This window comes from Pongo pygmaeus, chromosome 1, assembly GCF_028885625.2.
Source record: "Pongo pygmaeus isolate AG05252 chromosome 1, NHGRI_mPonPyg2-v2.0_pri, whole genome shotgun sequence".
Taxonomy (NCBI): domain Eukaryota; kingdom Metazoa; phylum Chordata; class Mammalia; order Primates; family Hominidae; genus Pongo; species Pongo pygmaeus.
The window spans coordinates 138,810,366-138,838,210 of NC_072373.2; the positions used below are offsets into that span (position 1 = coordinate 138,810,366).

At 35.4% G+C, this 27,845-nt stretch overlaps 1 protein-coding gene across 2 annotated transcripts in view; it reads left to right on the top strand.

The window, feature by feature from the left end:
* HFM1 (helicase for meiosis 1) overlaps window positions 1-27,845 on the top strand; it is a 143,340-nt gene that overhangs the window by 108,670 nt on the left and 6,825 nt on the right. For both annotated transcript variants that reach the window (XM_054484800.2, XM_063652809.1), the window contains 4 exons: window positions 18,638-18,718; window positions 18,964-19,079; window positions 20,894-20,973; window positions 21,888-21,991. In XM_054484800.2, coding sequence (XP_054340775.1) covers window positions 18,638-18,718; window positions 18,964-19,079; window positions 20,894-20,973; window positions 21,888-21,991 — 381 coding nt within the window. The remainder of the gene's footprint in view (window positions 1-18,637; window positions 18,719-18,963; window positions 19,080-20,893; window positions 20,974-21,887; window positions 21,992-27,845) is intronic.

The following is a 27,845-nucleotide window of genomic DNA, read 5'->3' on the forward strand; positions in this document are numbered from 1 at the left end:
ATATTAGCCCCTTTGTCAGATGAGTAGATTGCAAAAATTTTCTCCCATTCTGTAGGTTGCCTGTTCACTCTGATGGTACTTTCTTTTGCTGTGCAGAAGCTCTTTAGTTTAATGAGATCCCATTTGTCAATTTTGGCTTTTGTTGCTATTGCTTTTGGTGTTTTAGACATGAAGTCCTTGCCCATGCCTATGTCCTGAATGGTATTGCCTAGGTTTTCTTCTAGGGTTTTTATGGTTTTGGGTCTAACATTTAAGTCTTTAATCCATCTTGAATTCATTTTTGTATAAGGTGTAAGGAAGGGATCCAGTTTCGGCTTTCTACATATGGCTAGCCAGTTTTCCCAGCACCATTTATTAAATAGGGAATCCTTTCCCCATTTCTTGTTTTTGTCAGGTTTGTCAAAGATCAGATGGTTGTAGATATGCGGCATTATTTCTGAGGGCTCTGTTCTGTTCCATTGGTCTATATCTCTGTTTTGGTACCAGTACCATGCTGTTTTGGTTACTGTAGCCTTGTAGTATAGTTTGAAGTCAGGTAGCGTGATGCTTCCAGCTTTGTTCTTTTGGCTTAGGATTGCCTTGGCAGTGCGGGCTCTTTTTTGGTTCCATGTGAACTTTAAAGTAGTTTTTTCCAATTCTGTGAAGAAAGTCATTGGTAGCTTGATGGGGATGGCATTGAATCTATAAATTACCTTGGGCAGTATGGCCATTTTCACGATGTTGATTCTTCCTACCCATGAGCATGGGATGTTCTTCCATTTGTTTGTATCCTCTTTTATTTCATTGAGCAGTGGTTTGTAGTTCTCCTTGAAGAGGTCCTTCACATCCCTTGTTAAGTTGGATTCCTAGGTATTTTATTCTCTTTGAGGCAATTGTGAATGGGAATTCACTCATGATTTGGCTCTGTTTGTCTGTTATTGGTGTATAAGAATGCTTGTGATTTTTGCACATTGATTTTGTATCCTGAGACTTTGCTGAAGTTGCCTATCTGCTTAAGGAGATTTTGGGCTGAGACGATGGGGTTTTCTAGATATACCATCATGTCATCTGTAAACAGGGACAATTTGATTTCCTCTTTTCCTAATTGAATACCCTTTATTTCCTTCTCCTGCCTGATTGCCCTGGCCAGAACTTCCAATACTATGTTGAATAGGAGTGGTGAGAGAGGGCATCCCTGTCTTGTGCCAGTTTTCAAAGGGAATGCTTCCAGTTTTTGCCCATTCAGTATGATATTGGCTATGGGTTTGTCATAGATAGCTCTCATTATTTTGAGATACGTCCCATCAATAACTAATTTATTGAGAGTTTTTAGCATGAAGGGTTGTTGAATTTTGTCAAAGGCCTTTTCTGCATCTATTGAGATAATCGTGTGGTTTTTGTTGTTGGTTCTGTTTATATGCTGGATTATGTTTATTGATTTGCATATGTTGAAACAGCCTTACATCCCAGGGCTAAAGCCCACTTGATCATGGTGGATAAGCTTTTTGATGTGCTGCTGGATTCAGTTTGCCAATATTTTATTGAGGATTTTTGCATTGGTGTTCATCAGGGATATTGGTCTAAAATTCTCTCTTTTTGTTGTGTCTTTGCCAGGCTTTGGTATCAGGATGATGCCGGACTCATAAAATGAATTAGGGAGGATTCCCTCTTTTTCTGTTGATTGGAATAGTTTCAGAAGGAATGGCACCAGCTCCTCCTTGTACCTCTGCTAGAATTCAGTTGTGAATCCATCTGGTCCTGGACTTTTTTTGGTTGGTAAGCTATTAATTATTGCCTCAATTTCTGAGCCTGTTATTGGTCTATTCAGAGATTCACCTTCTTCCTGGTTTAGTCTTGGGAGGGTGTATGTGTCCAGAAATTTATCCATTTCTTCTAGATTTTCTAGTTTATTTGCGTAGAGGTGTTTATAATATTTTCTGATGGTAGTTTGTATTTCTGTGGGATCGGTGGTGATATCCCCTTTATCATTTTTTATTGCGTCTATTTGATTCTTCTCTCTTTTCTTCTTTATTAGTCTTGCTAGTGGTCTATCAATTTTGTTATCTTTTCAAAAAACCAGCTCCTGGATTCATTGATTTTTTTGAAGGGGTTTTTATGTCTCTATTTCCTTCAGTTCTGCTCTGATCTTAGTTATTTTTTGCCTTCTGCTAGCTTTTGAATGTGTTTGCTCTTGCTTCTCTAGTTCTTTTAATTGTGATGTTAGGGTGTCAATTTTAGATCTTTCCTGCTTTCTCTTGTGGGCATTTAGTGCTATAAATTTCCCTCTACACTCGGGTTTGAATGTGTCCCAGAGATTCTGGTATGTTGTGTCTTTGTTCTCATTGGTTTCAAAGAACATCTTTATTTCTGCCTTCATTTTGTTATGTACCCAGCAGTCATTCAGGAGCAGGTTGTTCAGTTTCCATGTAGTTGAGCGGTTTTGAGTGAGTTTCTTAATCCTGAGTTCTAGTTTGATTGCACTGTGGTCTGAGAGACAGTTTGTTATAATTTCTGTTCTTTTACATTTACTGAGGAGTGCTTTACTTCCAACTATTGGTCAATTTTGGAATAGGTGTGATGTGGTGCTGAGAAGAATGTATATTCTGTTGATTTGGGGTGGAGAGTTCTGTAGATGTCTATTAGGTCCGCTTGGTGCAGAGCTGAGTTCAGTTCCTGGATATCCTTGTTAACTTTCTGTCTCGTTGATCTGTCTAATGTTGACAGTGGGGTGTGAAAGTCTCCCATTATTATTGTGTGGGAGTCTAAGTCTCTTTGTAGGTCTCTAAGGACTTGCTTTATGAATCTGAGTGCTCCTGTATTGGGTGCATATATATTTAGGATAGTTAGCTCTTGTTGTTGAATTGATCCCTTTACCATTATGTAATGGCCTTCTTTGTCTCTTTTGATCTTTGTTGGTTTAAAGTCTGTTTTATCAGAGACTAGGATTGCAACCCCTGCCTTTTTTCATTTTCCATTTGCTAGGTAGATCTTCCTCCATCCCTTTATATTGAGCCTATATGTGTCTCTGCACATGAGATGGGTTTCCGGAATACAGCACACTGATGGGTCTTAACTCTTTATCCAGTTTGCCAGTCTGTGTCTTTTAATTGGAGCATTTAGCCCATTTACATTTAAGGTTAATATTGTTATGTGTGAATTTGATCCTTTCATTATGATGTTAGCTGGTTATTTTGCTCGTTAGTGGATGCAGTTTCTTCCTAGCCTCAATTGTCTTTACAATTTGGCATGTTTTTGCAGTGGCTGGTACCGGTTGTTCCTTTCCATGTTTAGTGCTTCCTTCAGGAGCTCTTTTAGGGCCGGCCTGGTGAGGACAAAAATCTCTCAGCTTTTGCTTGTCTGTAAAGTATTTTATTTCTCCTTCACTTATGAAGCTTAGTTTGGCTGGATATGAAATTCTGGGTTGAAAATTCTTTTCTTTAAGAATGTTGAATATTGGCCCCCACTCTCTTCTGGTTTGTAGAGTTTCTGCCGAGAGATCAGCTGTTAGTCTGCTGGGTTTCCCTTTGTGGGTAACACAACCTTCCTCTCTGGCTGCCCTTAACATTTTTTCCTTCATTTCAACTTTGGTGAATCTGACAATTATGTGTCTTGGAGTTGCTCTTCTTGAGGAGTATCTTTGTGGCATTCTCTGTATTTCCTGAATTTGAATGTTGGCCTGCCTTGCTAGATTGGGGAAGTTCTCCTGGATAATATCCTGCAGAGCGTTTTCCAACTTGGTTCCATTCTCCCTGTCACTTTCAGGTACACCAATCAGACGTAGATTTGGTCTTTTCGCATAGTCCCATATTTCTTGGAGGCTTTGTTTGTTTCTTTTTATTCTTTTTTCTCTAAACTTCTCTTCTCGCTTCATTTCATGAATTTGATCTTCCATCACTGATGCCCTTTCTTCCAGTTGATCGAATCAGCTACTGAGGCTTGTGCATTCGTCACATACTTCTCGTGCCGTGGTTTTCAGCTCCATCAGGTCCTTTAAGGACTTCTCTGCATTGGTTATTCTAGTTAGCTGTTCATCTAATTTTTTTTCAAGGTTTTTAACTTCTTTGCCATGGGTTCGAACTTCCTCCTTTAGCTCGGAGTAGTTTGATCGTCTGAAGCTTTCTTCTCTCAACTCATCAAAGTCATTCTCCGTCCAGCTTTGTTCTGTTGCTGGTGAGGAGCTGCGTTCCTTTGGAGGAGGAGAGGCACTCTGAATTTTAGAGTTTCCGGTTTTTCTGCTCTGTTTTTTCCCCATCTTTGTGGTTTTATCTACCTTTGGTCTTTGATGATGGTGACAAACAGATGGGATTTTGGTGTGGATGTCCTTTCTGTTTGTTAGCTTTCCTTCTAACAGTCAGGACCTTCAGCTGCAGGTCTGTTGGAGTTTGCTGGAGGTCCACTCCAGACCCTGTTTGCCTGGGTATCAGCAGCAGAGGCTGCAGAACAGCGGATATTGGTGAACAGCAAATGTTGCTGCCTGATCGTTCCTCTGGAAGTTTTGTCTCAGAGGAGTACCCGGCCATGTGAGGTGTCAGTCTGCCCCTACTGGGGGATGCCTCCCAGTTAGCCTTCTTGGGGGTCAGGGACCCACTTGAGGAGGCAGTCTGTCCATTCTCAGATCTCCAGCTGCATGCTGGGAGAACCACTACTCTCGTCAAAGCTGTCAGACAGGGACATTTAGGTCTACAGAGGATTCTGCTGCCTTTTGTTTGTCTATGCCCTGCCCCTAGAGGTGGAGTCTACAGAGGCAGGCAGGCCTCCTTGAGCTGTAGTGGGCTCCACCCAGTTCGAGCTTCCTGGCTGCTTTGTTTACCTACTCAAGCCTCGGCAATGGCGGGCGCCCCTCCCCCAGCCTTGCTGCCACCTTGCAGTTTGATCTCGGACTGCTGTGCTAGCAATGAGCGAGGCTCTGTGGGCGTAGGACCCTCTGAGCCAGGCGCGGGATATAATCTCCTGGTGTGCCGTTTGCTCAGACCATTGGAAAAGTGTAGTATTAGGGTGGGAGGGACCCAATTTTCCAGGTGCCGTCTGTCACCCCTTTCTTTGACTAGGAAAGGGAATTCCCTGACCCCTTGTGCTTCCTGGGTGAGGCGATGCCTTGCCTTGCTTCGGCTAACACTCGGTGCACTGCACCCACTGTCCTGCACCCCCTGTCCGACACTCCCCAGTGAGATGAACCCGGTACCTCAGTTGCAAATGCAGAAATCATCTGTCTTCTGCATCGCTCATGCTGGGAGCTGTAGACTGGAGCTGTTCCTATTCGGCCATCTTGGCTCTTCCCCTCGAAATTATAATTTTACAACAGCATTTACAGTAGCATAAAATATCAGCCTTGTAATAGAATAACAAAAGATGCTCAAGACCACTACATGAAAACTAAAAATCATTGTTTAAGGGAAGTTAGGGAAAACATACTTAATTAAGATACCATTTCAAGAACTGAAAAGTTTAATATTATGAAGATGTCAGTTCTCCCTAAATTAATCTTTATATTCAGTGCCATCCCAATTTCAGCAGGGTTTTGCTGTTGTTGTCATTTTTTTTCTGAAATGACCAGCTAATTATAAAATTCATATGAAAATTCAAAAGGACAGGGTAGTCAGGGCAAACTTGAAGAAAAACATATTGGGCAACCTACTTTACTACATATCAAGAACTGTTATTAAACAGTAGATAATAAGAATGTGATGTAGTCATAAGGATAGACACATTAACCAGTGGAATGGACTAGAGTCCAGAAATACACCTACAAATAATACAGTCATTGTTTTCTGACAAAGGTGAAGTGCCATGCAGTTGGAAAAAGGACGGTCTTTCAATAAATGCTGCTAGATCAACTGGATGTCCGTATTGAAAAAATTGTATGTCAGGCTGGGCACGGTGGCTCACGCCTGTAATCCCAGCATTTTGGGAGGCCGAGGTGGGCGGATCACGAGGTCAGGAGATTGAGACCATCCTGGCTAACATGGTGAAACCCCATCTCTACTAAAAAATATAAAAAATTAGCCGGGCATGGTAGCAGGTGCCTGTAGTCCCAGCTACTCGGGAGGTGAATGGCATGAACCTGGGAGGCAGAGCTTGCAGTGAGCCGAGATCGCCACTGCACTCCAGCCTGGGTGACAGAGTGAGACTCTGTCTCAAAAAAAAGAAAGAAAAAATTGTATGTCAACTCTGACCTTACACTGTACACAAAACTTATTTCCAAATAGATGACTGATTTAAATGTGAAAGAAAAACAATAAAACTTTTAGAGGAAAAAAAATAGGTCTTCGAGACCTTGAGATAGGTTGACTTTTTTAAAAAAACAGGGCACAAAACTTTCTAACCATAAAAACATAATGAATTTGACTATGTTAAAATTAAGAACTCTGTTCATCAAAAAGATACCATTAAGAGAGTGAAGGGTGCAACTCACAGAATGTAAGGAAAAAAATGGAATACATATACCTGGCTGTTATGGGCTGAATTGTGTGTACCCCCAAATAAATATGCTGAATTCCTCAGAATGCAACTGTATTTGGAGATAGGGTCTGTAAAAGATAATTGAATTAAAATAGGGTTCCTTAGGGTGAACCCCAATCCAATATGACTGGTGTTCTTATAAGAAGAGGAAATTAGGATACAGGCACACATGGAGGGAAGATCATGTGAAGACACAATGAGAGCCATTCACAAGCCAAGGAGAGGAACCTCAGAAGATACCAACCCTACCAACACCTTGATCTTGGACTAGTAGCCTCTAGAATTGTGAAACAATAAATTTCAGTTGTTTAAGCCACTCAATCTGCCACTTTGTTATGGCAGCCTTAACAAATTAATACACTGGAAAGAACGATTTTACATAATATATAAAGAACTCCTATGTGTATAAGTAAACATTTAAAAAATGGGTACTCAATTAAACAGACACTTCAAAATGGAGGATATCCAAAAAGTCAGGAACTTATGAAAGAGTATTTAAGTTCATTAGACAAAGTGAGAATGAAAATCTACAATGAGATATTGCTGTATCAGTGTGCAACCATCAAAAGGACTTAAGTGAAAAAGAAAATACCAAGTATTGATAAGGATATATAACAACTATTACTCTTAATCACTAATGTGATTGTAAATTGATACAACTACTTCAGAAAACTAGCAGTATTTATTAAAGTTTAGCATATGCATTCTATGATAGAGTAATTCCCCTTGCATATTATGTGATAGAGCAATTCTGCTTCTAGGTATATACCAGATAAAACCGTGCATATATGTTCACCAAAAGATGTATTTTGGAATGTTCATAGCAGTACTATCATATTAGCCCTAAAATGGAAACCAGCCATAAGCTCATCAGCAGTTAGATGGACAAATAAGTTGTGGTATATTGACCCAATACAATTCTACAGGGGTCAGAAAACTTTCCTAAAATGCCAGATAGTAAATGTTTTTGGTTTGCAGACTATAGATCTTCTTTATAACTATGCAACTCTGTCTTTGTAGGTGTTTGCAACCCAAAAGCAGCCATAGACAATATGTAAATGAATAGACATGGGTGTATTCCAATAAAACTTTATTTACAAAAATAGATGGCTGGCCCATGAACTATAGTTTCCAACCCCTGCCTTAGAGCAAGGAGATTGAATTACCTATGACTACACACAACAATATGAATGAATATCACTAACATAAAGTTAAGCAAAAGAAGCCAGACACAAAAAGGTAATACTGTATGAGTCCATGTATATAAATTGCAAAAATAAGCACTACTAACTCTCATGGTTTGAATTGTTTCACAAAAACATACGTTGATGTTCTAATCCCTGGTACCTGTGAATGTGATCTTGTCTGGAATAGAGTTTACAGATGTAATCAAGTTAAGGTGGACCCTAATCCAATATGACTGCATCCTAATCCAATATGACTGGTGTCCTTATATGAAAAGGCAAAAAGACGCAGACACCGAGAAAACTCCATAAGAATACCAATACAGAGGAAAGACAGCCATGCAAAGACAGGCAGAGATTATAGTTATGCTCCCACAAGCCAAGAAATGTCTAGAGCTATCAGAAACTGGAAGAGTTGAGGAAGGATCCTCCCCTAGAGGCTTCAGAGGGAGTATGGCTCTGCCAACAACTTATTTCAGACTTTTAATCTTCAGAACTGTGAAAGAATAAATTTCTGTTGTTTTAAGCCACCCAGTGTGTGGTGCTTTGTTATAGCCACCCTAGAAAACTAATATACTAATCTGTGCTGTTAAAAGTCAAGATAAAGGTTACTCTTGACAAAGTTGACTAGAATAGGACAGAAAGATAGTTTCTAGGGGTGCTGATATTTCTCTGTTGTGGGTAGTACTGAACCCTATATATATATTATTTCCTTATTAAGTCAAGAACTTTCACCTTTTCACTTAAAGGAAACTACAGCTTCTCTTTGGCACATTCCAAATTGCCAGCATCACTACTCTTGTGCTTTGGGGCCATTATTAAGTAAAATAAGGGTCACTTGAACACAAGTACTGTGATACCATGACCGTCGATTTGATCATTGAGACACCTATCAAGTGACTAAGGGGTGGGTAGCATATACAGCCTGGATATGCTGGGCAAAGGAATGATTCACATCCAGGACAGAATGAAGTGGGACAGCATGAGATTCTATCACGCTACTCAGAATGGTGTACAATTTAAAACTTCTGAAATATTTATTTCTGAAAATTTTCATGTAATATTTTCGGACCAGAGTTGACCTTGGGTAACTGAAACTGTGGAAAGCAAAATCATGGATGAAGGCGGCTACTGTATGTAGTCATCCAAATCTTAGGAACTTAAGCACATCCGTATTGTACAATTCAATTTTTATATGCAAATTTATATATCCCTGGATAAAGATACACAATTATACCTTTAGACCTAACATACATACACTCTTTCTTAGTAACTGACACGATTAAGGGGCAATAGATTACCCTACTAAGGTTGTGACACTAAATTTGGGCCTTTTCAAAACAATCCAAATTTCAGTTGTTCTAATCCCTTGTCAAATGGTGTTATTAAATGATACGAACTGTTATTTAGTTCAGAGAATATAATTGCTAAATGGCTATTTCCAAATATGCTTTCAAGTTGAACAAATGTTTCAATTTTGTATATCATCAAATTATAGGACTATATATAAAAACAAAAACATGCACCTTAGGGAATATAAAATAATGAAACATTCTTTTCATGCTTTCTACAACTTATATTAGTCCATTTTCATGCTGATGATAAAGACATAACTGAGACTGGGTAATTTATAAAGAAAATGAGGTTCGATGGGCTCACAGTTCCACGTGGCTGGGGAGGCCTCACAATCATGGCAGAAAGTGAAAGGCACGTCTTACATGGTGGCAGACAAGAGAGAATGAGAGCCAGCCAAAAGGAGAGACCCCTTATAAAATCATCAGATCTTGTGAGACTTATTCACTACCACAAGAACAGTATGGGGGAAACTGCCCCCATGATTCAATTATCTCCCCCAGGTCCCTCCCACAACATGTGGAAATTATGGGAGCTGCAAATCAAGATGAGATTTGGGTGAGGACACAGCCAAACCATATCAAACTTTTTGAAAACATTCTTTTAGCTGCAATTTCTCACATATGGTTATAGTTCCAAGAGATAAAATTCTTGTATAATTTGAGGAAGAACATTTTTGTTATTTTTAATATATGGCAATGTGAGACATATTTTTAAGTTGTAAAAACAAAAAAAATTTTCAGGCCTGCTCTTAGTATATGAAGATTAGGCATTTAAACTTCTTATCCTTTAAATGCATTCTAAATAAGAATTATAGGCTTTGCTTAATTTGAAGAAAATCTATTTGACATTAATACATTTATCTTCATTTGCAGTATTATTCTGAATATGAATGTCTTGGAGCTGGGTGCAGTGGCTCACACCTGTAATCCCAACACTTAGGGAGGCCGAGGCAGGCAGATCACCTGAGGTCAGGAATTCCAGACCAGCCTGGCCAATGTGGTGAAACCCCATCTCTACTAAAAATACAAAAATTAGCTGGGCATGGTGGCAGGCACCTGTAATCCCATGTAATACCAGCTACTTGGGAGGCTGAGGCAGGAGAATCAATTGAGCCTTGGGCGGAGGTTGCAGTGAGCTGAGATTGCACCACTGCACTCCAGCCTGAGCAACAAGGGCAAAACTCTATCTCAATAATAATAATAATAATAATAATTAATGTAGTTGAATGAATACAAGGATAAAGCCAATCCTCAGGCACATTGTGTGTACATTTAAATACTAGTCAAAAGGCAGTCTACTTTTCTTTATATTCTTTGGTGTGTATGTGCATTAAGTTGCAAAATCAAGGACTCCAGTTCAGTGTATTCCTTTTCTTCATAAATAAATAACAAAATGATAGTAAAATATTTGACAGAAAAATGAGAAGGAGGCTCATCATTAAAAAAAGTAAAACCATGAATTGCATAAATCTATGATTAGCATAAATGGAGAACTGCAAAAGTGAAAGTAATATTAAAAAAAACTCCAGTAGCTTCTGCACAGACCAAATTATTTGAATTTATAATTAGAAAGTTACGCTAAGTGTGTCAGAGATTCTTGCTGTTTTTTATTTATTCTCTGGACTTTTTTTAAAGAAGTGACCCTTGCCCCGCCACCTGTTAATGACCCTGTTAAAGTAATTTTAAGTATTTTCTTTTGATACATTTCTATTTGATATTATTAATAAATTTACTTTAAATGCTTGGAACTGGAGGCTTTATAACATGTAAATTAATATAATATGTGGCAAAACTATGAAAATATTTGCACCTCAGATTATGACAGTGATGGAATATGGAATCTGCTATCTTTAGAGTATACTTAAGAGTACAGCTTAGGCTGGGCACGGTGACTCACACCTGTAGTCTCAGCACTTTGGGAGGCCGAAGTGGGTGGATTGCTTGAACTTACAGGTTCGAGACCAGCCTGGGCAACATGGCTGGTCTTTACAAACCCTGTCTCTACAAAAAATACAAAAATTAGCTGGGTGTGGTGGTGCATACCTGTAGTCCCAGCTACTGAGGGGGCTGAGCTGGGAGGATCACTTGAGCCTGGGAGGCCGAAGTTTCAGTGAGCCGCGATGGTGCCACTGCACTCCTGCCTAGGTGATAGAGCCAGACTTTTTCTCAAAAGAGAAGAGTACAGCTTAGATTATTTTTTTTTTCTGAGAACCTTATCTTTCTAATTACCAATATCTGTAAGCTTATATTTGCTAATAAGACAATTTCAGACAATTCTCAGGAGGTAGGGAGCGCGGCAGGGTAAAGGGAGCACTTTTATTTTCAAAGTACCATTTGTAACAAAAATACAGCAAAAAGATTTCGTCAGGTAGTATCCATGTGCTAGTATTCTATAAACAAACAAAACTTGCATACAGTCCTCATTCCTGACAAGACTTGCCAACTTTGCCTTGAAATTTTTGGGAGCCCTCAGAAGCTCTCTAATTAGAGTCCCAGATCCTAGTTGCTGCCACTGGGAGCAAATGTGCATAGTCATTGTGCACCACCTTGTGGCAGCGTTTAGACATGCATCTTTTTTAGAAGTTCCTTAGTATTTAAGAGCCAAAGGCAACTCTTTATTCTTCATTTTAAAACAGCAACTTGCAAAGCTTTTCTTCCAAGTCTTCCCACCTCAAAACAATAGGTTCCTTCTCTAAATAACTTAAATGAATATTTTGGGAGAGTTAAAGCAACTGGTACAACTAGAGAGAGAATTGTTGATAGATCAGGCTCTGGAATTAAACTACCTTGAATTAGAATCTCAAATTTGCTACTTACTAACAGCATAGTCTTGAACATCTTAACCTCTGTAAGAATTAATTTTCTCATAGGTGAAATGGAGATATAATAGGAACCTTACAGGCAGACAACCAAGGGTGATGAGACATTTGAGGAAAATGTAGAATGTGTGAAAGTCCAAAATAAGGAAATAGAAAATGGATGAAAGAGCAACAGGATGATTCAGGAATGTAATAAAACCTAATATAAAACTTTAGTAACCTCCGAGAAATTAAAGATTAAATTGCAACCACAAAACTGAATAGGATGCCATTTTAAAATAAAAAGAACCAGAGCAAGCACATTGAAGCAAAAATTATGTTTGGAAAGAAAACCAGAGGGCTCGAACATAAAGTCAATACCTTCTCAATGAAAGCAAAAAGTCAAGGAGACAGAAAATATAAGAGAAAAGGGGGGCAATTTAAGAACCTAGTATCTAACTTATAAGTGTTCAAGAAAGAACAAACAAGTCAGAAGAAATAATTTGAGAAACCTTTTCAGAACTGAAGTGAGACAGAAATCTTCACATTAAAAAGTCTTACTTAATGCTAGTTAGGATGAATGAAAGGTCTACAAATAAAGCATAATTGCAATATTTCAGAACATTGTGGATAAAGAGAAAATTGTAAATGCTTACAAGGAACAAAAATTTAAAAATGTAGTAGCCTTTTTTGTGAGCAATGTTGGATGCTAAAAGTCAATTGATTTAAAATTCCAGGGGGAAGCCAGGCGCAGTGGTTTATGCCTGTAATCTCAGCTACTTGGAAGGATGAGAAGGCAGGATTGCATGCGCCCAAGAGTTCAAGGCTGCGGTGAGCTGTGGTCTCACACCTGTACTCCAGCCTGGGTGACAGAGCGAGACCCTGTCTCCAAAACTGTAATAATAAAAAATAAAATTCCAAGGGAAAAATGATTTTCAACCTTACATTCTATGCCCAGCCAAACTACTAAGTATGAAAGTAATATAAAGATGCCTAATACATTCAAAGATTCAGAATATTTTATTCTCATACATCCTTTCTTAGGCAGTTGCTCGAAATTGAGCACCAGTAAAACAAGAAAGAAAAAGCCCAAGAATCCATTTGTAGTAGATTCAGCCCAGGAACTTAATGAAAGGAAGTTCAAAGGTGACAGTTACAGGACAGGTCTAGATTGCATTAGGAGGCAGATAGAGGGTTCAAGGAAGGAGGCATCTATGAGGGGGGAATAAATGGGTGAGGTATTCCCATGTATTTGCTTTTACCCTTGAACTATTGAGTGAACTTAAAGAAACAAGATGGATATTGCTAGACAAAAAGGAAGGCTGCAAAACTTCAGGGGAAGCAATATGCTGCTCAGGAAAGAAAGCCACTCCACTTGATACTGCATTAAAAATATTTTTACCTTCTGTATATCTCTCAAATCAGTCTATTCTCTGTAACTCTACTACCACCACCACTCTGGAGTTACCATCATTTCTGCTTGGACTTCTACTGGTTTTCTTGCATCCTTTCTGTCTTATTTCAAATCTGTTCTCCATATTACACTCTATATGGTGACGTTTTTCACAATGCAAATCTGATTGTGCCCCCTCTTCGGTTAAAACACTTCGGTGGCTTCCCATAGCTCTTAGAATCTAAATCATTAGCATCCCCTAGAAGGTTCTATATGGTCACATGGTCAACCAGTCCCTAAGCAGCAATGTCGTGGTAGCTGCTATATGGTCTTGCCTCACTTCTGTAGATTTGGCTGGTAAGGACACCCTAATGGATTTAAACAGTTTATTACTTACACAGATGGCAAAGCAAGATCAGCATGATATTAGCTGCTTACATCCCCAATTCCACAGGATGATACCAAACTAGGGGGGTCAGATGACAGACAACATGAGTGGCGGGTTGCTTTGTTTTCGAGAAGTGAACTCTAGGCTTCAGCTAAGCAGTTTTATCTGAAAGGGGCAAAATGGAAAGTTCCATGCCTTAGTGGAATCAGGGAGGCAGATGAGAAACTGCCTCACGGCAAGTCTTCTGCAAGATCGGGGGTCTTCTGCAAGGTATGGAGCAAATGTGAAATGGCCTTTGATAGCTCCTCACAAGACTGCCTATCTTGCCATTTTTAAGGATGATCATGGGGCATTCTGCCAACAGTTGAGTCTTACCTACATGGCCTATATGAAGACATGCAATTGCCATGGTGCCATGGTGGAACTGTTCCCCTACAAACATAGGCTGCCTTTACTACCACTGTAGTCTCATCTTACATACTTTCTCATATTTGCTAGCATCAGTCATATTGACCTTTCAGTTTCCCCAATGTGCCATGCTTTTCCTTGTCATAGAACTTCAGCATATGCTATCCCCTCTGCCTGAACCCTACTTTCTCCTCCTTCTTTGCCTTCTTAACTTCCCTTCTTCGGTACTCAGCCCAACGTTCCTGACCAGAACAGCTCCACTTGTTACCACATAGCATGATGTACCTCTCCTTCACAGCATTCAGAACAATTTTAGTTTAAAATTTATTTGTTTAATCTTGAATTGATGTAGTAGTAGAGATAGCGGAGATAATATGTACATTAATATATTTGTTTATCACTTAATTGTCAATTGTTTTTACATACTTAATTACATTTTATTTTTACGTCTCTGTGAGGTAAACAGAACAGATATTATTTTAAATCTTTTTTCCCAAATAAGAGCCTATATTAGAGCTCATTTTTTTTTCTATTTTAGTGTTCCCTGTACTTCACCACTATGTTTTTTCTGTAAATACATTCAATATAAGGCAGCATACAGTAAGCAAGAGGCACAGAGAAAATGCCACAGGGGCCCAAAGGAGAGGGAAATCAGATCAGGTGATCACCATAGACCTCCAACCCGGAGGTGCAGTTTGAGTCAGACTTGAAGGTTGGTAGGCATCTGTTGGGCAAGGAAATGAGGGTCTTCTAAGACAAGAGATAGTATCAAAGCTACAGTTATAAAAAGGCATGGAACTATTTGAAGAATGGCAATTGAGTGTGTTTTGATGGATGTAGGGTTAATATGGGTCCCAGGAAGGGAAGCTGGAATTGGATGGTGCAGGACGTTGAAGATGGAATTGATTTTGCTGGCAGTAGGAAGTAACTCATGTTTCTAAGTGGGCAGATTGGTCTGATCAGCATTGGACTTTAAAAGTATTAAATAAGCAACAATGTGTAGAATAAATTGTATCTTGGAGGACTGGATTCAAAGAAACCAATTCTGATCTAAGTGAGCGGTAACAGGATCATGACTTGGGACAAAACACCTGAAACAGTAAGTCATGACACACCTTACAAAGTTTAAAGTCAAAGCCTTTCAGTCAGTGCCTAATAGGAACACACTTGGGTTTGAGGAATGTTAGGTTTGTTTAATGTACTGCAGCAAAGGAGAGCACCATAGCAACAGAACTGTGGGTCATCTCAGGGAGCTGGGAGGATTTTCTTCTTACAGGATTTCAGAATCTTATTATAGGATTTCAGAATCTTATTATAGGATTTCAGCTTGTGCTGGGTGACTCTTAGGAAGGTTTAGGGAAATCAGAGATCAGTTCTAGATTGGATGCTCTCAGGAAGTAAGATGTTGGATATTTTGGTACTTTTTTTTTTTGGAAGTGAGAGGATTTAAAAAATAGTAGTCATCTGTGTTAGCCAGAAGAGGGGGATGTTTCATTATTTTTTATAGTTCTTGAGGGTTCTTTTCTCTAGTTTCAGAAACATTTACATGGTAGTCTTATCTCTGTCTTCTTCTACTATGGTCACAGAGTGGCCTTATCTGGGTATTTATATTCTCAAAATTGTTTGCTCAATTGGGAATACTGTGGTTAGCTGTCAGCTTCCAGCCACCCAGGTGTTTTCTTTTTACTTTATCAGTACCCAATACATTGATCTGTTCAGCTCTAAGGACCAGCCGTTGCCTCATACGTTGAGCAGCCTCATCCATTTACCCTAGGCTGCAATATGTATATTATCACTGTCTAGACATGCCATGACTTGGAAAGCTTGATTGAACAATGGTACTGAAAATGAAGAGTAAAGTACCAAGAAATGCTGTAAAGTTTTCAAGCTCTCCACTATCTCCAACATTTCTGGTTCACTTAAAATCTATGCTCCAGCAAAAATAAGCTGATTTCAGCTCTTACAATATGTGATTTGCTGCCTTTGGGTATTATGCCCTCCACCTGGAATATCTTCCCTTCATCTCATTCTCATGTTCATATTTCCATCTGTCCTTCAAGGACCAGTTCAAACATCTCTCTTCTTCCCCGTGCTACTAGTGAGAGCTAAGATCAAGAAAATGCTGATTTAAAATACAATAAATTAAGAGTAAATTATATATTTAGATATATTAATTCTAACTTAGAGGAGTCAAGATGGAAACAATCTCTCTTTCCTGTGAATTCATATAGCTAATTTCTTAGATCCCTAAACATTTATTTCTAATATTTATTAAATATGTATTACATCCTGTTTACTAACTTCTGTCAGCAGTACCATCAAAATGCCATGATGTTTACTTCTTTCCAGGTTTTTCAGGCTTGAGTACAAAGCAGCAGAAGTGTTTTTAAACTCCACCCTCATTCTTGCCTCATTTAGTATAAAAGTTACTGATATGTGGCCATATTTGGCCCTATTTTTATATATATATAAAATATATATTATATATAAAGTACATATATTATATATATTAGTATATATATTATATATATAAAGTACATATATATAGTATATATATTATATATATAAAGTGTATATATTTTATACATATAAAGTATATATATTTTATATACATATAAAGTATATATATTTATATACATATAAAGTATATATATTTATATACATATAAAGTATATATATTTATATACATATAAAGTATATATATTTATATACATATAAAGTATATATATTTATATACATATAAAGATATATATTTTATATACATATAAAGTATATATATTTATATACATATATAGAGTATATATATTTTATACGTATATAGAGTATATATATTTTATACGTATATATAAAGTATATATATTTTATATCTGTATATAAAGTATATATATTTTATATCTGTATATAAAGTATATATATTTTATATGTGTATATAAAATATATATATTTTATATGTGTATATAAAGTATATATATTTTATATGTGTATATAAAGTATATATATTTTATATGTGTATATAAAGTATATATATTTTATATGTGTATATAAAGTATATATATTTTATATGTGTATATAAAGTATATATATTTTATATGTGTATATAAAGTATATATATTTTATATGTGTATATAAAGTATATATATTTTATATGTGTATATAAAGTATATATATTTTATATGTGTATATAAAGTATATATATTTTATATGTGTATATAAAGTATATATATTTTATATGTGTATATAAAGTATATATATTTTATATGTGTATATAAAGTATATATATTTTATATGTGTATATAAAGTATATATATTTTATATGTGTATATAAAGTATATATATTTTATATGTGTATATAAAGTATATATATTTTATACATATAAAGTATATATATATTTTATACATATAAAGTATATATATATTTTATACATATAAAGTATATATATATTTTATACATATAAAGTATATATATTTTATACTTATAAAGTATATGTATATATATTATACTGTATACTTATATAAGTATATATATACTTTATAAAATATATATACTTTATACTTTATATATATAAACTGTATATATACATAATATATATAAACTTATATATTATATATAATATATTTTTATATATAATTTATATATATAATTATATATATAACATATATAATTATATATATAAATTATATATAAATATGTTATATATATTATATATAATTATATGTTATATAATTATATATAATAATATATAATTATATTATATATAATATTATATATAAATATATATATTATATATTATATAATTATATATTATATATATAATATATATATAAACTTATATATATAAACTTTATATATAAACTGTATATACTTTATATATATAAACTATATATATACTTTATATATATAAACTATATATATACTTTATATATATATAAACTATATATATAGTTTATATATATATAAACTATATATATACTTTATATATATATAAACTATATATATACTTTATATATATATAAACTATATATATACTTTATATATATAAACTATATATATACTTTATATATATAAACTATATATATACTTTATATATAAACTATATATATACTTTATATATATAGTTTATATATAAAGTATATATATAAAGTATATACAGTTTATATATATATATAAAGTTTATATATATAAGTTTATATATATAAAGTATATACACACACACACACATATACACACACACCAGGGAGGTTATACACACACACCAGGGAGGTTGAGAGAAGCTTGTAGGTGGCTAGATGTTTCTTGTTGGGACTAATAGTGGGGCAGGGACTAACTTATCAAAAATATGTTTTAAAAATTACCAGGCATGGTAGTAAGTGCCTGTAGTCCCAGCTACTTGGAAGGCTGAAACAGGAGGATCTCTTGAGCCCAGGAGATTGAGGCTGTAATACTAATTATTGTGCCTGTGAATAGCCATAGCACTCCAGCCTAGGCAACATAGCAAGACCCTATCTCTTTATTTAAAAAAAAAATTACATAGATTACAAAACACTTGAGGAAGTATAAAAATCAATATTTTTATATTGTCTGAAAGGAAGGAAACTGGATAAAAATTAATTATATTAAATTAACAATAATAAATGTAGTGACAAATGGGTTTGTTTTTCTTATATTAATTTAGGAACAACTGCCAGCAAAAAACCTGGGAACCGAGAATGCAATCATCTTTGTAAAAGTAAACATACATGTGGACATGACTGCTGTGAGTTCCTTAAAACAAGTTTATTTCAGGTGTTCAAAATTGAAAGGTCTTTGGTGGATAGTAATGACATCCTAATTATCTATGTATGATATTTTTATTATGCAACTTAATAACACAAATAATTTTCTCTCTTTTGTGGGCAACATGAATAAAGTAAATACTAGATTTGAAATTTTAAAGAAATTTGACTTTATAAGAATAAGATCTGAAGTTTAACCTAAAGAATCTGAAGTTTCTTTTCATAGGTAAAATTGGAGTTGCACAGAAGTCAGAAATTAAAGAGTCAACAATTTCTTCATATTTATCTGATTTAAGAAACAGGAATGCTGTTTCATCTGTTCCTCCAGTTAAACGTCTGAAGGTTAGTTTTAATAACATTTTTCCCATTGTTCTGTAGTTAAATGTATATAAATATTCTTTGTTCTGTCTGCCAATTAGGTATCCAGAGTGTACTTTAGAATTACTTGTGGGCTTGACTAAGAATATTACCATTATTCATAATCCGTCTTCCCTTCTTTCTTCCTTCCTTTTTTCTTCTAAATCTTTCTTCTTTCCTTCCATCTTCATTGAGTACCAAGAATATGCCAAAGTGCTAAGATACAGTGACGAATAAGACAGTCTTATTCCCAATCATAGAATTTTTAGTTGAGTGAGAGATACAAATAAGTAAACATGCTTTTTTAATATAGTGTGATGAGTGATTCTGTGACAGAAGTACAACACACTTAAGTTTAGATAGAAAATGTACCAATCCACATTTGATGGACCAAGAAAGGATTCCTAATAGATGTGATTGGGACCTGAAGGATAAGCCAAGAATGGAGGGGCAGGCACCGGAATGATCGTAGGAAGGGATAGCTAAATATTCCAAGCATAGAGATTATACAAAGGTCCAGAGGTATAAAGAAAGAGAGAGAGAGAGATCTTTAAAGAAACTCTTTCTCAGTAATACAGTATATCCAGAGTTGGATTACAAGTAAAGGAGTAGAGAGAGATGAGGCTGAAGAGGCAAGTAGGAGCTAGATCATACAGACCTTTTTGCTATTTTAAGGGATTAGACTTTATCATGAAAGTACTGAGAAGCCAATGAAAGATTTTAACCAGTGACATGATCAAAATTGTATTTTGTAAAGGTCACTCTGACTGCAATGTAGAAAAGTGATTAGAGGATGATAGAATAGGAACAAAGGGACTCATTAGGTGGTTTTTACAATAATATAAGCAAAATAATGGCCTAGTTTAGGGTAGTGGCAATAGCAATGGAGAGAAGTGACTGGGTTAAAATATTTTTCAGAGGTAGAATCACTACCTTGCTACTTCATTGTTTATAAGAGACAAAATAGAAGAAACAGTCAAAAATGATGCCCAGGTTTCTGGCATTAGCAACTGGGAGAAAAGTGGGGCCTTGTTCAGGTAGATATTCTGAAGGAAAAGCAAGTTTGCCGGAGTAGAGAACAGGATAAGTTCAACTTGGGAAACACTGAATTTAGAGGGCCTGCAAGATGTCTAGATAAAGATGTCCTACAGACAGTTGGATATAACTGTTTGAAAATCAGGAGACAGAGCTGAGCTAGAAGTAGAAATCTGAGAGTCATTCACATGTAGATGACAATTGAAGCCACAGGAATAAATGAGATCTTTGATTGAGAAGGTGTAGTGTAAGAAGAGACCTAGTAAAGAACCATGAAGAATGCCAACATTTAGGCCAGATGTGGTGGCTCACGCCTGTAATCCCAGCACTTTGGGAGGCCGAGGCGGGTGGATCACAAGGTCAGGAGTTCGAGACCAGCCTGGCCAATATAGTGAAACCCCGTCTCTACTAAAAATACAAAATTAGCCAGGCATGGTGGTGGGCACCTGTAATCCCAGCTAGTCGGGAGACTGAGGCAGAGAATTGCTTAAACCTGGGAGGCAGAGGTTGCAGTGAGCTGAGATTACACCACTGCACTCCAGCCTGGATGAAAGAACAAAACTCCATCTCAAAAAAAAAAAAAAAAAAGCCAACATTTAAGAAGGGCCTGAGTGAAATATTCGAGTCAAGAACTAACCTGAGTTTCTCCTAATTCATTGATTTGGGGGACTTTATGTACCAGCAGGAATTTTGTTGTTTGGCTCATATGTTACAAGTTATTGATGTGAAACTGATAGTTGAACTTATTTTTGTTTCATTAATAGATACAGATGAATAAATATCAAAGTGTGGACCTTAAAGAGTTTGGTTTTACTCCAAAACCTTCCCTTCCTAGTATATCAAGGTACAAATATAATGTTAATATCTAAGGTAAAATATTTATCATAAACTCTGTTCCTGCAGGTAACCACTTATTCAGGGAAAGATAGTCACTGGCTACCATCAAGTCACAGTTATCGTTTAGTTCCATAATGAAGCAATAACATCATAATGGTTTCATTATCTTTGATACCCTGAATTTATTTAGAACTGTACAGTTATGAAATAACACTCATTAGATCGTCTCTTCCCTAGGAAACTACCTATCCTATGTCATTCCCTTAGGTTCTTTCTTTATAGGGAATATAAACTAAGTGACAAAAGTATACTTTAAAATGGAAATCATGTTGGTGTACAGTCTAACCTTTCCATTTAGAAGCTCAGTCCATATTAATAATATCTCAGATTTATAATATGAAAATTACACATTTGTGCATTATATTTTCTGACTTAAACAACAGCATGGCCCATAAAATGACGTATTTTTTTGTCCCATTGTATAGATGGAAAAACTGAAATTCATATTGCTAGTTAGCAAGCAGAAGGCCTTAGGTGGTAACTCATTGTTCTTTTCCTGTATCCTGATGCCTACAGGACAATCATATATGTAATTTCCCTGCCAGATAAGGGCATTCTATATGCAGGAATGCCATTCAATGTATTTAACAACTAGTACAGAACAGGAACTGACTCATCAGAATAGATGCCAGCAGTACTTCTAGAGATCGTGGCTTTTGTTATCTAACTAAGGGCATGTAAAGGAAAATATTGGTCACTTCCATGAAACACCTATTTATTTGCTACCCAGGCTTGGTCCAGTTTATCATAGAAGTGTTAAATGGATAAATCATTATTTTTGTTTATATGAATAAATAGTTTTCAGGCTTAGATTAATTTTCATATTTTCTTTAACATTTTTATGGTTTTATCTTTATAAAGGTCAGAATATTTAAACATATCTGAATTGCCTGTAATGGAGCAGTGGGATCAGCCTGAAATCTATGGAAAAGTTAGACAAGAACCATCTGAATATCAAGACAAAGGTAAATTACCATTGATACTTACTTGAGAGAGTAAATGGCTTATTATTACTTTGAATTGACAAGTAGTGTTATTGAAACACTGGCATCTGAAATTATTATAATTATTAACTTGGCAACATTTTTCTCTTAGATTACTGAATCATTTTCAAATTCTTGGGTCTGTTATTCAGATGGTCTTACTCTGTTTGTCATACTTTAAAAAAAAAAAATCTCCTTCCTACGTAATGCTATTTTAATTTAAAGATACTATGAGGAAAATCTGAGCAAATAAGGGATCCTTGGGTATATAGAGTATTAACATACTGAATGATTACATTCATACATGGTTAGAATTATTTAAAATAATTTTATGTTTATAAAACGAGTCCAGTTTTACAAAATATCAACGTGACCTTGGGCAAGTTATTTAATCTCTTTGGGCTTTAGTCTTATCTTTAAGATGAAGGTATTGAACTGGGTAACCTTTAATATCTCTCCAGTTCTTAAACCTATGATTTTTACAATTCTATGTTAGTATGAGAAAATAACTTAGGTTGTGGGATATAGCTAGTTTGTAATCTAGATTTGCTTTTTTATCTTTGTCTGTCATTAAATTAATGAGATAATGCATATAAATTCAACACTGCCTGGTTCATCATTACTCTGGTTCCTGCAATTAATAGAGCATAATTTCCCTGAATAATGCTATTAATAGCCAGTCTGTTAAAACATGAGACAATCCTATCCATTGAGTTATTTCTTCAAGTGGCTGTATGTAGAAATGGTAAGCTTGGGGTTTTCTGAAAATCATTTCATGTGTTTGGCATTGGCTTCTGTTGACATTCTTTTCTTCATGCTGTCATTTTTTTTTTCTTCATGTTGTAACTTTTTTTTCCTCTAGTCATAATTTAAGATTTTACAGAGGCAAGGGCTGGAGTATTCATTACCTCTTGTGATACCATGGCAGCTATTAGGCCCAATAATGAGATCAAGAAAAGTTCCCTAATCTCACCTGGAGAACCGGAGCATTTATCCAACTTATTCAAAGCCTGGATATCATTACAAAGTGGATAGGAAGTATAAAATTGTCAACCTTCTTATATTTATCTTCGTTCAACATGTAGCCCTCTAACTTACTCCTTCCTTATATTACTACATTATTACCTGTCCTTCTGCATACGAGAGCTTATCTATCCTTCCCTCTGCTTACTTTTGTGTTATATTTACATGGTTTTCCTACTTTTCTTTCCCACTCACTATTCCAAATCCAATTTATATTATGATATTAAGGTCTCATCTAGATACTTTAACCCCCAATAATAACTCTATCCCTGTTTTACTGAGTGGGCCACTTTTTTTTTTTTTTTTTAATAAGGAGCTGTATGGTATGGTAGTTAAGTTCACAGGATCTGAAAACAATCTGTCCAAGTCCTAGCTCTGACATTTAGTATAACCTTTCATAATCTACTTAACCACTTTGTCTAAATTCCTCATCTGGTTGTATTTTAGGGGTTTTAGGATTAAATGAGATAATGCATGTAAAGCTGTTAGGGTTTCTGGTACTGTTAGTAATAATTAATTGAGTATGTTTATTATATTTTTTACATATTAGTCTTTGGTGGGAAAACATACTTTAAATGTATTCAAATACTGCTTTTGAGAATGTTTTTTAAAAAGCATGGCAGTTTTTATCTTCGTATTCCAATTTCAAAAAGGGAAGAAGAAAAAATGTCACAAATTATATGAGAAAGCATGCTGAATCATAAGATTTAAATTGGAAGGGACCTTTGTGCTATTTCTCATTTTATAGTGAAAGAAGCCAAGACTCCAAGAGATTAAATGACTTGCCCAAAAATTTCATATCTAATTAATGGCAAGGCCAGAAATAGATTCCATATCTTTTGATTCCCAGCCCAATGCCATTTCTATAAAATGAAATTGACTTTTAGTGATCAGTGGAGAATTGAAAATTGAACCAGTAGTATATGAACTCTTTCAGCTTTTTGCCCCACCCCTCAACTATATATTTCCCTGTCTCTGCATCCATCTGTAACCATCTATTTGTCTTAAAAGAAAAATTATATTTTCTTCCACTCGAGGCATATCTCTCCTCCTGTAATCTTAATTCTATCTAATCCTGCTTTCCCTGGGACTTTAGAAGATCATTATCCATCTCCTCTTTCCCATATTTTCATTGTTTCCTCTCCACTGTGTCTTTCCCTTTAGCATATAAATATGCTGAAGTCTCTTCCTTCTTCAGCTTCATGTCCTTATCTAGCTGGTCATGACTTTTTTATTATAAATGATAAAAATTCTACTCAAAATGACTTAAGCACAAGAAAAGGAACCAATTGTCTCAAGTAAACTGAAAAGTATCTGGCTTAATTCTGGCTAAATCAAGGCACTCATGCCTCTGGCTTTCTCTCAATCTTTTAGCTATGCCTGTTGCTACTTGGCTTTACTTTTAATAGGGTTTCTCACACGGCAGGTAGCCCCTAACTTATATCTTACCAGTTTAGCAGCCTCAGTGGAAAAAGGTAGACTTCCCTGTTAGTTTTGGCAGACCAGAGCTCATTCTAACTGGCCTCATTTGAGTCATGTGTTTATTCCTTGATCAATCCCAGTAACCTGAGGATTGGGTCATTATATACCTGTGGCCCCAGAGAAGGCAGGGCACCATGAATAATGGCCTTACTAGGATCCAATGGAATTGTAGAAGTAGTTTCCTCAAAGGAAAGGGAGGGTACTCCCACTAAAAGAAGGGAAAGCATACCAGGCAGACAAAAAACAGAATTCTAGAGTCCACATACCCTCTATCTCTTGCTTTCTCATCAAAACAAAAATTAATTGAAAGAGCAATTGACACTCAGTATGTTCATCACTTCCTTATACCCTAGTTACTCTTTATTCATTAAAATTTGGGTTTTCTGTGTATCAGTCTTTTGAAACTGTTTTTGTTCAGGCCATTTAGTGACTTTCTAAGTTCTGAATTCAGTGAACTGTTTTCAACTGTTACTCTTTGACCTCTGTAGTATTTGATACTTCTGGTCTTTCCTTTCTTTTGGAAATCTCTCCTTTGATTTCAGTAAAACCATTATGTTGGTCTCCTGTTACTTCTTAGACTGCATGGGCTTTTCTTCCTGTTGATGTTGCAAAAGGATTCTTTTTTCTTTTTTTTTTTTTTATTCTTCTCACTTCAAAAACTTTTCCTATACAGTATCACCCAAGCCTGTGTCTTTAATCACTATGTTTTGATAATTTCTAAATCTGTATCTCCCATCTAGGTCTTTCTTTCTAACTCCAAATCCATCTGTATAATCACATTCCTGGACATATCCACCTAACAGTTAACATATCAGATATGTCAACATCTGAACTCTGTCTTCTTTGTACCTCACTCTACACCTTCTCTTTTTGCCTTAGGTCAATGAATGAACTCTTTTCTTTGTTAAGCTGCTAAAGGCAGAAAAAGTGTCCTTCTAAATAGCTCACCCCACGTGTAAATAATCACCAAACCTTATTTTGCCTCCTGCACATCTCTCATATTTGTTATTTCCTCTCTATCCTTTCTGCTGATACTCTAGCTTAAGCATTCATTGTCTCTCATTTACTGCAATAACTTACTTTTCTCTCTGCTTTCAGTCTCATTATCCTTCAATCCATAATATTCAAAGTGATCTAACAGACATCTGGTTGTGTAAACCTTCTGCTGAAACATCTTCAATAGTTATCCTTTGCCTGTAAGAAAAACAAAAAACAAAAAAATCTCCTCAATATGGCAAATAAGCTTCAATGTGATCTAGCACTTAACTACCTGTGCAGACACAATGGACCCTGCCTTCTCCAACTTTGTGCTCCAGAAATCCTGAAAACTTACAGTTCTCCCCAAATTCGCTGTTCTCTCATATTGCTGTGTCTTTTACATGGTGTTCTCTCTTCATGGCATAGGTTCTGTTTGCTCTTGCCCTGCTTCACAACCACAGCTCTATCAAGCTGAAATTCCGACTACTCTTCCTTCATATGTTATCACCTCAGGAGTCTGTCTGTCACGTGGTATCACCTTAGAAGAGTATGTCTTACTTCCATTGCAGGTTTAGATCCTCCTTCCTCCGCATTCGCATTGCATTCTGTACAAACTTCCATTTTTAGTACATATATACATTGTGTGTCTCAGTGTGTGCACATCAACATACAAAAGTAGAGTAATGTGAACTGTAGTTATAGGTACAGTTGAAGAACAAGGAAGGGTTTGGACAAGTGAAGAAATTGATAGAGGATATTTAAAGTGGAGAAAACTCAGTGATATGCTGGAGCAAGTTTATACTAACTTACAGGAGATGATTATTAAATTTTCAAGAATCAGCCATTATTGAAAATTTAATTACATAAACTTTCAATTAAATTATGTTAAAAACAAAGGCAAAAATACTCAAAACTCATCACTTTCTAATTGTTCTACTGCATTTTACTCTTATCTGTGTTCTCGAGATTATTTATCCATATGGTAGAAATACTATATAATAGGGTTCTGTCGTGCATTTTTTCCCAACTTCTTATTCAATTATGTCACATTAATAGCTTGAAATCAGTTATGGTGGGAACATTTATACCACAGGAATCAGCAAACACTACCAATCTGGGTTTGATTTATTGTTTTGCTTACTTTTTAGACTTAAGAAAGTGAGGGATAAAATTTTAATAGTGTAGATTAAACAAATGTGTGTTGTTATTGTAGCCATTACATTGTGAATAACACAAAAAATTGGGAGAATATTCTTCTAGTGTTTGAAAATTACTATCTAATTCGGGAAAGAAGTTACTTAAGTCAATGATGAATGAGTGAAATCCCAACAGATGTCTTTGTTGTTTTATTAGTATTTTCATCTTACTTGTTAGAGTTAACAAAAATATCAAACAACATTGACATGAGAGCTACATTCATTTGTCACTTGCAGCCATAGGTTGACTACAGATAAAAGAGTGGCAAAACTTAATGAAAACATTCAATGAGAATCAATTAGATATATGGAATTTACATTTAAGCATACCATATATGTTATTGTTATTTGTAAAATGTGTGCTGTATAGCCTTTACATCAGCAAAGATTATAATAAACTTATATGTGTATACATAAGCATACGCTTTTTGTAGAGGTAGCTATTAAACATTTATTAGCACAATACTGTGTAAAACTGTACAACTAAAGGCATTTAGCGCCTCATAACAATCTTTTGAGGAGGTACTGTTGTTGCCTTATTTTGCAGAATCAGGAAGTCTGAATTACTGTCTAAGACCATACAACTAATAAATGAGAGAGGTGGAATTTTCACTTATGTAGTTTGGCTCTAAATCCAGGCTGTAAACAATGAATAACACTGAGGATTTTTTAGCAGGAGAAAAATAAATATTATTTATTTTGGACAAATACCTGTTATAACAATACTGAAAATTAACTTTAGGGAGAAGATCTGGAGGAGGAAGACCATTTTAGAAACTATTATAATCCAATCTTGGAGTAGAGTTATTCTAATATGGGAATTAAGAGGAAAAATTAATTGCCTAAAAAATGTATTGAAAATTAAATTTAGTGCAACTTTATACAGTTAATAGAATTGGCTGAATACAGTATTCAACAATGCTTGACACAATGCTTTTGAAAACTATTACTCAAGAACTCTGTTTAGTAGTTGAAAGATGTGTTTGATATATCAATAGACTACGATGCTTGTGGTTTAAAAAGTACCTATAGTCTTTTATACATACACATAACAGATTTTTCTAGATGTAACTATTCTACAACTTCAAATGAGAAAGTCTCTCAAACAGTGTTCTTCAACAGAAATCTTAATGTATCTGGAAACCAAAATTTGACAG